General features: G+C 49.2%; 1 protein-coding gene across 2 annotated transcripts in view; it reads right to left on the bottom strand.

The window, feature by feature from the left end:
- Positions 1–6018: 6018 nt before the first annotated feature.
- Positions 6019–11036, bottom strand: part of LOC143997752 (tubulin delta chain-like) — a 43814-nt gene continuing 38796 nt past the window's right edge. For both annotated transcript variants that reach the window (XM_077493546.1, XM_077493547.1), the window contains 2 exons: positions 10808–10949; positions 6019–6845 (listed from right to left, as the gene is read on the bottom strand). In XM_077493546.1, coding sequence (XP_077349672.1) covers positions 6610–6845; positions 10808–10949 — 378 coding nt within the window. In that variant the 3' untranslated portion in view covers positions 6019–6609. The remainder of the gene's footprint in view (positions 6846–10807; positions 10950–11036) is intronic.

Below are 11036 nucleotides of genomic sequence, written 5' to 3'. Positions count from 1 at the left end.
ATCCAGACGCACTTCCTTCTCCGGCCCCGCCCCTCCTCCCGCCTATTGTCCAATGGCCGCCTGGTGGGCGTGGTGGAACGCGGAAGACGCGGCGAAGGACCAAAACAGGCCAACGGTGTCCCCGCCCTCTTCCGGCCTCCGTCACCATGGTGACTAGAAAGTGTGTACACGGAGGGGGGGAGGGGAGAGCCCAAGATGACGGATAGGGAGCGGGGCGGACAGGGTTCAGCAGTGCCCCGAACCACCCAATCAGGAGACCTTCTTCTCATATCTAACCCGCCCACCTCCACGTCACATTCAGGCGTCCAGGAGAGGGGGAGGAGTTCTCATATATAGAGATGAATTCTCTCCCTCGCTATATACATACGGGTCACTCCTGACCTCTGACCTTTACATTTCTCCTCATCCCCACACTCTTCATTATATATATATATATACACAGAGGAACATATACAATATATATACTGTATCTCACAAAAGTGAGTACACCCCTTAGTCACATTTGTGTAAATCTTTTCTTCTCTCTTTTCATGTGACAACACTGAAGAAATGACACTTGTCTACAATGTAAAGTAGTGAGTGTACAGCTTGTATAACAGTGTCAATTTCCTGTCCTCTCAAAATAACTCAACACACAGCCATTAATGTCTAAACCGCTGGCAACAAAAGTCAGTACACCCCTAAGTGAAAATGTCCAAATTGGGCCCAATTAGCCATTTTCCCTCCCCGGTGTCATGTGACTCGTTAGTGTTACAAGGTCTCAGGTGTGAATGTGGAGCAGGTGTGTTAAATTTGGTGTTATCGCTCTCACTCTCTCATACTGGTCACTGGAAGAACAACATGGCACCTCATGGCAAAGAACTCTCTGAGGATCTGAAGATAAGAATTGTTGCTCTACATAAAGATGGCCTAGGCTATAAGAAGATTAACAAGACGCTGAAACTGAGCTGCAGCATGGTGGCCAAGACCATACAGCGGTATAACAGGACAGGTTCCACTCAGAACAGGCCAAAGAAGTTGAGGTCACGTGCTCAGCATCATATCCAGAGGTTGTCTTTGGGAAATAGACGTGTGAGTGCTGCCAGCATTGCTGCAGAGGTTGTAGGGGTGGGGGGGGGTCAGCCTGTCACTGCTCAGACCATACGCCGCACACTGCATCAAATTGGTCTGCATGGCTGTCATCCCAGAAGGAAGCCTCTTCTAAAGATGATGCACAAGAAAGACCACAAACAGATTGCTGAAGACAAGCAGACTAAGGAGATGGATTACTGGAACCATGTCCTGTGGTCTGATGAGACCAAGATAAACATATTTGGCGTCAGATGGTGACAAGCGTGTGTGGGGGCAACCAGGTGAGGAGGACAAAGACAAGTGTGTCTTGTCTACAGTCAGGCATGGTGGTGGGAGTGTCATGGTCTGGGGCTGCATGAGTGCTGCCGGCACTGGGGGGCTACAGATCATTGAGGGGACCATGAATGCCGACATGTACTGTGACATACTGAAGCAGAGCATGATCCCCTCCCTTCAGAGACTGGGCCGCAGGGCAGTATTCCAACATGATAACCACCCCAAACACACCTCCAAGACCACCACTGCCTTGCTAAAGAAGCTGAGGGGGAAGATGATGGACTGGCCAAGCATGTCTCCAGACCTAAACCCTATTGATCATCTGTGGGGCATCCTCAAATGGAAGGTGGAGGAGCGCAAGGTCTCCAACATCCACCAGCTCCGTGATGTCATCATGGAGGAGGGGAAGAGGACTCCAGTGGTGACCTGTGAAGCTCTGGTGACCTCCATGCCCAAGAGGGTTAAGGCAGTGCTGGGAAAATAATGGGGCTCTACAGAGGATCTTTTCCCTTGCAGGTGAAACAAGATGGCGCTAAATGTGCTGGTAGTATAGATCAGTGGTCATCAGCCTTGTCCTCAGGGCCCACTAACAGGCCAGGATTTATGTATTACCTGGGGGGAGATGGAGACTAGAATACGGAAATCACCAAGCAACAAATGATATCACCTGTAATGTATTTCAGTTATCCTGCAAACCTGGCCTGTTAGTGGGCCCCGAGGACGGGGTTGATGATCACTGTTGTTATAGATCCCTCTGAGCAAAACATTAACTGCTGCTAAGGAGTTCCTGGATTCCGTGTGCACAGGGAGGCGGCAAGTGAGTTTTCCATTGAGGGTCTCAAAGTATCCTGAGGCCACGGCTGTGTGTGGTGGGATTTTTTTCTTTCCTAATAAAGGGGTCTTTGTTCAACATAAGATTTTAGTAGAAATTTTAAAAAAAGTGCATCCAGACATGACGCAGATTTACCCCGCCCCCATTATCCTCAGAGGTGGTATCTGGACCTCGCTGGACTGGAAGGTTGCAGGTTAGTCGGGCACTGGGCTCTGCTTGTGATGCTTCCCAGAATCTCGGTTTTCTGTGCATTAATTCTGGCCATACACGGCTCAGATGTTGGCAGATTCCTACTAGATTAGTTGAAATCTGAGCTCTGGGTGGCCCGGGACCATCTGGCTAGACGAACATCAGTCTGAAAATCGAGGGAGCCGGTGTGGAAAATTCTATTTATGCCGAACAGTGAGAGCGGCCAAATCAGTCACTATTTGGGTGTTCTGACCGACACAGGAGCAGCGGCTGTCTGAATACGATCACCGGCAAAGGGAGACGCCGCCATTAACCAGTTCCCGCCCACGCTATAGCTGAAAGATGACTACTGCTCAGGCCTTCAGTTCTAGGAGGACGTCCATGAAAAGGCCCCCCGATGTGCATTGGGTGCGCTCTGTGACCGATGGGTGCTTTGGACACGGCTGATCCCAGATTGAGGAACAGGGCCAATCACAGCCGCCCTTTACCATGTAAACAGTCTTGCCGGTTATCAGCAGTCCTTTCCTCACATGAGGTCTCAGTGTGAGGAAAGGAGAGCCGATTACCGGCAAGTCTTACAGGGCACAGCGAGTACATTGTTTACACTGATAATCAGGGCACTGATCATCGGTGCCCCGATCAGTGCAGCCTCATCAGCGCACATCGGTGCAGCCTCATCAATGCCATCTCATCAGTGCCATGTTAACAGTGCATCCTTATCAGTGCCATCTCAACAGTGCTGTCTCATCAGTGGATCCTCATCAGTGCCATCTTAACAGTGCATCCTCATCAATGCCATCTCATCAGTGCATCCTCATCAGTGCCATCTTAACAGTGCATCCTCATCAATGCCATCTCAACAGTGCCATCTCATCATTGCATCCTCATCAATGCCATCACAACAGTGCATCCTCATCAGTGCAGCCTCATCAGTGCCGCCTTATTAGTGCAGTCTCATCAGTGCCATCTTAACAGTGCATCCTCATCAATGCCATCTTATTAGTGCCATCTTAACAGTGCATCCTCATCAATGCCATCTCATCAGTGTATCATCATCAGTGCTGTCTCATCAGTGTATCCTCATCAGTGCCGTCTCATCATTGCATCCTCATCAGTGCTGCCTCATCAATGCCATCTGATCAGTGCATCCTCATCAGTGCCATCTTAACAGTGCATCCTCATTAATGCCATCTCATCAGTGCATCCTCATCAGTGCCATCTTAACAGTGCATCCTCATCAATGCCATCTCAACAGTGCAGTCTCATCATTGCATCCTCATCAATGCCATCTCAACAGTGCATCCTCATCAATGCCATCTCATCAGTGCCATCTTAACAGTGCATCCTCATCAGTGCCATCTCATCAGTGTATCCTCATCAGTGCAGCCTTATTAGTGCAGTCTCATCAATGCCATCTCAACAGTGCCATCTTAACAGTGCATCCTCATCAATGCCATCTCATTAGTGCATCCTCATCAGTGCCATCTCAACAGTGCCGTCTCATCATTGCATCATCAGTGCCATCTGATCAGTGCCATCTTAACAGTGCATCCTCATCAGTGCCATCTTAACAGTGCATCCTCATCAGTGCCATCTTAACAGTGCATCCTCATCAGTGCTGTCTCATCAGTGCAGCCTCATCAGTGCCGTCTCATCAATGCCATCTTAACAGTACATCCTCACCAGTGCCATCTTAACAGTGCATCCTCATCAATGCTATCTCATCAGTGCCATCTCAACAGTGCCGTCTCATCATTGCATCCTCATCAGTGCTGCCTCATCAATGCCATCTTAACAGTGCATCCTCATCAGTGCTGTCTCATCAGTGCAGCCTCATCAGTGCCGCTTTATTAGTGCAGTCTCATCAATGCAGCTTCATCAGTGCCGCCGAAAAATTGATTGTTTACAAAATTTTCTAACAGAAATGGAGAGAAACTTATTTATTTTTTTTCAAAAAGGGCACAGCGAGTACATTGTTTACACTGATAATCAGTGCCCATCAACGCTGTCGCATCAGTGCAGCCTCATCAGTGCAGCTGAAAAATTACTTTTTTGCTACATTTTCTAACAGAAACAAAGAGAATTTCTTTTTTCAAATTTTCAGTATTTTTTTTTTTTCAGTGCCCATCAGGGTTACCTCATCGGCGTCCATGAGTGCAGCCTCAGAAAACTAAGAAACATTTTCAGTTATTTCTCATTTATTTAGCAAAAAAAAAAAAAAAAAAAAACAGTGGTGATTAAATAGCACCAACAGAAAACTCCATCTCCAAAAAATGCTAAAAATAGGGTACAGCGTCATATGACCGCGTAATTGTCATTCAAAGTGTGACAGCGATGAAAGTTGTAAATTGGCCTGGACAGAAAGGCGGGGGGGGGGGGTGAAAGTGTCCTGTATTGAAGGGGTTAATGGGGGGGGGAGCATTCCTTGTGGGCTGAAGAAGAAGAACGCTTTCTGTGGCACAGCCTCTGGTGTGACCCCCCCCCCCCCCCGTCTCTGAAGACTCCACTCATTGGTCAGCTGGAGGCCGGAGTATGAACTGGGAAAACCTGCATATCAATAACCACACGGCTGAATTAAGAAATAGATTTTAATAGTTTTTTTTAAAATGACATTTTATCATACAAAATATATTAATGCTTTGTATATAGACTCAAAATATACACAGTTATAAAAAAACAGCAACACTAAAAGACACGCCGGTCCTGTACACGCCGGAGGAAGCCATTCTCCAGGATTAAAGTGGTTGTAAACCCTTTACAACAACTTAAAACTACAGGCAAGCATATCATTACCTGTAGCTGCACTGGATATCTCCTAAACCTGCACCGATTAGGAGATATCCCTGTATTTGCATGTGCCGACGTCATGCCGCGCATGCGCACTTAAAGCGGGAGTTCCACCGTTTTTTTTTTAAAAGCCAGCAGCTACAAATACTGCAGCTGCTGACTTTTAAAATAAGGACACTTACCCGCCCAGCGCGCTCCCGCGATGTCGGCACCCGAAGCCGATCCCTCGATCGTCTCTCGGGTGCTGCCGCCGCCATCTTGGGTATGGAAATCAGGAAGTGGAGCCTTTCGGCTTCATTTCCCGGTTCCCTACTGCGCATGCGCGAGTCGCGCTGCGCAATAAGGATGGTCCCCGCTGTCTCTGGGATCCGTGTGTTTCCCAGCAGGCAGCGGGGGACTTTCGGAAAGGGGCGTAGATTCTGCGGAAAGGGGCGTACCTTCTGCAGAATCTACGCCGGAAGTGGGTGCAGATACCTGTACTGTACAGGTACCTGCACCCCCCTCCCCCCTGAAAGGTGCCAATTGTTGTGCCGGAGGGGGGGGGGGAGGATTCCAATGAGCGGAAGGTCCACTTTAGGGTGGACCTCCGCTTTAAGCCAACTGAAGCAACGGCGCGTACGTGTTGCTGCTTCAGTTGTACTGTGCTGTTCTCGGCGGCTCCCGCGCATGCGCGGGGGGTGACGTCATCGCGGCTCCGGCCAATCACAGCGTCAGAGCTGCGATACCCGGAAGTAACCTCCGGGATAGATGTCGCCGGCCGGAAGGGGAGATGAGGATGGCTGCATGGGCTTCGTTCTCGGGTAATTCATAATGAGCTAGTATGCTATGCATACTAGCTCATTATGCCTTTATCTTGCAAGGTGTTTTGTTTTTTTCCTAAGAGGGTTTACAACCACTTTAAAGGATACCTGTACTGAGTTATACAGGCTGCCACTGCTGGGCACCTTCTAACAGCCTGGCTATCATACTGGTCCTCTGGCTTCCACCATTAGCGGCTGAATTGGAACAAAGCAAGTAACAAAGTGATGTTGCAGCAAAGTCAGAATTTTCCTATCTGCACAACTGCCACCTGTTGGTTATTCAGAGTACTGAAGCCGCGGAGGCAACATAAGAGCCAGTCACCTAGCATTTTCAGGATAAGGCAGCCAACCTTTGGAAACAGGGTAATAGCATGTCTTTTTTTTTCCGGAGCCTTAACCCCCTTCATACCTAAAGGGTAAAACAAAATGTTAATGGCCAAGCACAATGTTGCGACTTTGACATGTGTTGGTAAAACTGTACATATCAAATCGCAACTACTTAGTGCATCCAGGTGGATTATCCCGCGTTTAATCTACGTTTCTTTTTTTTTTAAGAATTGAACCTTGTGACAGTCATGGATCTTGTGATGGTATTGGATTTGTGACCCTAATGGATCCTGTGAAAGGTAGTGGATCCTGGGAACAGCGGATTGGTCACGGCTGCCCCAGACTGTTATATTCATCCACAACGCAGTCCAGGGTGTCGAAGGCCACCTGGAAGTCTCTTTCCTCACAGCCATATCTCCGATACCAGTGCAGATAGGCCCCGGAGTCATACATGGTGCGAGCTTTACCCACGATGCCGCTCACCACGTCGGCCGCGCTGGAGTGGTTGGCGCAGACGGTCAGCGAGTGGCTCCGACACGAGGGATCCAGAATATTCTGGGGGTCTGCAGAACAAAATCATACAATATTGTTATATTTCTGCTACCAGATTATCAAAATGGTCGTTTGTTCAGTATGGTGGTGTAATCCCCTCCTCTGCACTGGTTCGGGTGGTGTAATCCCCTCTCTGTACTGGATCTAATGGTATTATCCCCCCCTCTGTACTGGTTCTGGTGGTATAATCCCCTCTCTGTACTGGATCAAATCTTATTATCCCCTCTCTTTACTGGTTCTGGTGGTATAATCCCCCCTCTGTACTGGATCTAATGGTATTATTCCTTCTCTGTACTGGTTCTGGTGGTGTAATCCCCTCTCTGTACTGGTTCTGGTGGTGTAATTCCCCCCTCTGTATTGGATCTAATGGTATTATCCCCTCTCTTTACTGGTTCTGGTGGTATAATCCCCTCTCTGTACTGGTTCTGGTGGTGTAATCCCCCCTCTGTACTGGATCTAATGCTATTATCCCCTCTCTGTACTGGTTCTGGTGGTGTAATCCCCTCTCTGTACTGGATCTAATGGTATTATCCCCCTTCTGTACTGGATCTGGTGGTGTAATCCCCCTTCTGTACTGGATCTGGTGGTGTAATCCCCCTCTGTTCTGGTGGTATAATCCCCCCTCTTTACTGGATCTAATGGTATTATCCCCTCTCTGTACTGGTTCTGGTGGTGTAATCCCCCCTCTGTACTGGTTCGGGTGGTGTAATCCCCCCTCTGTACTGGTTCTGGTGGTACTATCCCCTCTCTGTATTGGTTCTGGTGGTACTATCCCCCTTCTGTACTGGTTCTGGTGGTGTAATCCCCCCTCTGTACTGGTTCTGGTGGTGTAATTCCCCCCTCTGTACTGGATATAAGGGTATTATCCCCTCTCTTTACTGGTTCTGGTGGTGTAATCCCCTCTCTGTACTGGTTCGAGTTTTGTAATCCCCTCTCTGTACTGGATCTAATGGTACTATCCCCTCTCTGTACTGGTTCTGGTGGTGTAATCCCCCTTCTGTACTGGTTCTGGTGGTGTAATCCCCCTTCTGTACTGGTTCTGGTGGTGTAATCCCCTCTCTGTACTGGTTCGGGTGGTGTAATCCCCTCTCTGTACTGGATCTAATGGTACTATCCCCTCTCTGTACTGGTTCTGGTGGTGTAATCCCCTCTCTGTACTGGATATAATGGTATTATCCCCCCTCTTTACTGGTTCTGGTGGTATAATCCCCTCTCTGTACTGGATCTGGTGGTGTAATCCCCCTTCTGTACTGGATCTGGTGGTGTAATCCCCCTCTGTTCTGGTGGTATAATCCCCCCTCTTTACTGGATCTAATGGTATTATCCCCTCTCTGTACTGGTTCTGGTGGTGTAATCCCCCCTCTGTACTGGATCTAATGGTATTATCCCCACTCTGTACTGGTTCTGGTGGTGTAATCCCCCCTCTGTACTGGATCTAATGGTATTATCCCCTCTCTGTACTGGTTCGGGTGGTGTAATCCCCTCTCTGTACTGGTTCTGGTGGTACTATCCCCTCTCTGTACTGGTTCTGGTGGTACTATCCCCCTTCTGTACTGGTTCTGGTGGTGTAATCCCCCCTCTGTACTGGTTCTGGTGGTGTAATTCCCCCCTCTGTACTGGATATAAGGGTATTATCCCCTCTCTTTACTGGTTCTGGTGGTGTAATCCCCTCTCTGTACTGGTTCGAGTGTTGTAATCCCCTCTCTGTACTGGTTCGAGTGTTGTAATCCCCTCTCTGTACTGGATCTAATGGTACTATCCCCTCTCTGTACTGGTTCTGGTGGTGTAATCCCCCTTCTGTACTGGTTCTGGTGGTGTAATCCCCTCTCTGTACTGGTTCGGGTGGTGTAATCCCCTCTCTGTACTGGTTCGGGTGGTGTAATCCCCTCTCTGTACTGGATCTAATGGTACTATCCCCTCTCTGTACTGGTTCTAGTGGTGTAATCCCCTCTCTGTACTGGTTCGGGTGGTGTAATCCCCTCTCTGTACTGGTTCGGGTGGTGTAATCCCCTCTCTGCACTGGTTCGGGTGGTGTAATGCCCTCTCTGTACTGGATCTAATGGTACTATCCCCTCTCTGTACTGGTTCTGGTGGTGTAATCCCCCTTCTGTACTGGTTCTGGTGGTGTAATCCCCTCTCTGTACTGGTTCGGGTGGTGTAATCCCCTCTCTGTACTGGTTCGGGTGGTGTAATCCCCTCTCTGTACTGGATCTAATGGTACTATCCCCTCTCTGTACTGGTTCTGGTGGTGTAATCCCCTCTCTGTACTGGTTCGGGTGGTGTAATCCCCTCTCTGTACTGGATCTAATGGTATTATCCCCTCTCTTTACTGGTTCTGGTGGTATAATCCCCTCTCTGTACTGGATCTGGTGGTGTAATCCCCCTTCTGTACTGGATCTGGTGGTGTAATCCCCCTCTGTTCTGGTGGTATAATCCCCCCTCTTTACTGGATCTAATGGTATTATCCCCTCTCTGTACTGGTTCTGGTGGTGTAATCCCCCCTCTGTACTGGATCTAATGGTATTATCCCCTCTCTGTACTGGTTCTGGTGGTGTAATCCCCCCTCTGTACTGGATCTAATGGTATTATCCCCTCTCTGTACTGGTTCGGGTGGTGTAATCCCCTCTCTGTACTGGTTCTGGTGGTACTATCCCCTCTCTGTACTGGTTCTGGTGGTACTATCCCCCTTCTGTACTGGTTCTGGTGGTGTAATCCCCCCTCTGTACTGGTTCTGGTGGTGTAATTCCCCCCTCTGTACTGGATATAAGGGTATTATCCCCTCTCTTTACTGGTTCTGGTGGTGTAATCCCCTCTCTGTACTGGTTCGAGTGTTGTAATCCCCTCTCTGTACTGGTTCGAGTGTTGTAATCCCCTCTCTGTACTGGTTCGAGTGTTGTAATCCCCTCTCTGTACTGGATCTAATGGTACTATCCCCTCTCTGTACTGGTTCTGGTGGTGTAATCCCCCTTCTGTACTGGTTCTGGTGGTGTAATCCCCTCTCTGTACTGGTTCGGGTGGTGTAATCCCCTCTCTGTACTGGATCTAATGGTACTATCCCCTCTCTGTACTGGTTCTAGTGGTGTAATCCCCTCTCTGTACTGGTTCGGGTGGTGTAATCCCCTCTCTGTACTGGTTCGGGTGGTGTAATCCCCTCTCTGCACTGGTTCGGGTGGTGTAATCCCCTCTCTGCACTGGTTCGGGTGGTGTAATCCCCTCTCTGCACTGGTTCGGGTGGTGTAATGCCCTCTCTGTACTGGATCTAATGGTACTATCCCCTCTCTGTACTGGTTCTGGTGGTGTAATCCCCCTTCTGTACTGGTTCTGGTGGTGTAATCCCCTCTCTGTACTGGTTCGGGTGGTGTAATCCCCTCTCTGTACTGGTTCGGGTGGTGTAATCCCCTCTCTGTACTGGTTCTGGTGGTGTAATCCCCTCTCTGTACTGGTTCTGGTGGTGTAATCCCCTCTCTGTACTGGTTCGGGTGGTGTAATCCCCTCTCTGTACTGGATCTAATGGTACTATCCCCTCTCTGTACTGGTTCTAGTGGTGTAATCCCCTCTCTGTACTGGTTCGGGTGGTGTAATCCCCTCTCTGTACTGGTTCGGGTGGTGTAATCCCCTCTCTGCACTGGTTCGGGTGGTGTAATGCCCTCTCTGTACTGGATCTAATGGTACTATCCCCTCTCTGTACTGGTTCTGGTGGTGTAATCCCCTCTCTGTACTGGTTCTGGTGGTGTAATCCCCTCTCTGTACTGGATCTAATGGTACTATCCCCTCTCTGTACTGTTTCTGGTGGTGTAATCCCCCTTCTGTACTGGTTCTGGTGGTGTAATCCCCTCTCTGTACTGGATCTGGTCATGTAATCCCCTCTCTGTACTGGATCTTGTCCTATTGGACCATCACTATGATTGTCTTCTGTAGAACATGTCAGCAGAAGGATCTGATGGAGGGCTCGTTGCAGGCAGCAATGACTGACCTGTCCAGCAGTGGATGGGGGAGGGGTTCCAGGAGACGCAGCGATAGGACTGCTTCAGCTTCATCAGTACCGAGTCCCGGGAGAGAAGGAAGGAGTAATCCTGGGAGTTCCGAGCCACGGCCAGAACAGACACACTGTGATGCTGAGAGAACGCGGTCAAGGAAGAACAGAAAGAGAACCCAAAATATCCATCAGAACCCCAGAGAGCGGCAGATCCAGGACCCGGCCT

This window comes from Lithobates pipiens, unplaced genomic scaffold, assembly GCF_037356315.1.
Source record: "Lithobates pipiens isolate NorthernLeopardFrog02 unplaced genomic scaffold, aLitPip1_a1.2 Scaffold_19, whole genome shotgun sequence".
NCBI lineage: Eukaryota > Metazoa > Chordata > Amphibia > Anura > Ranidae > Lithobates > Lithobates pipiens.
This window is presented reverse-complemented; position numbering and strand designations above follow the sequence as displayed.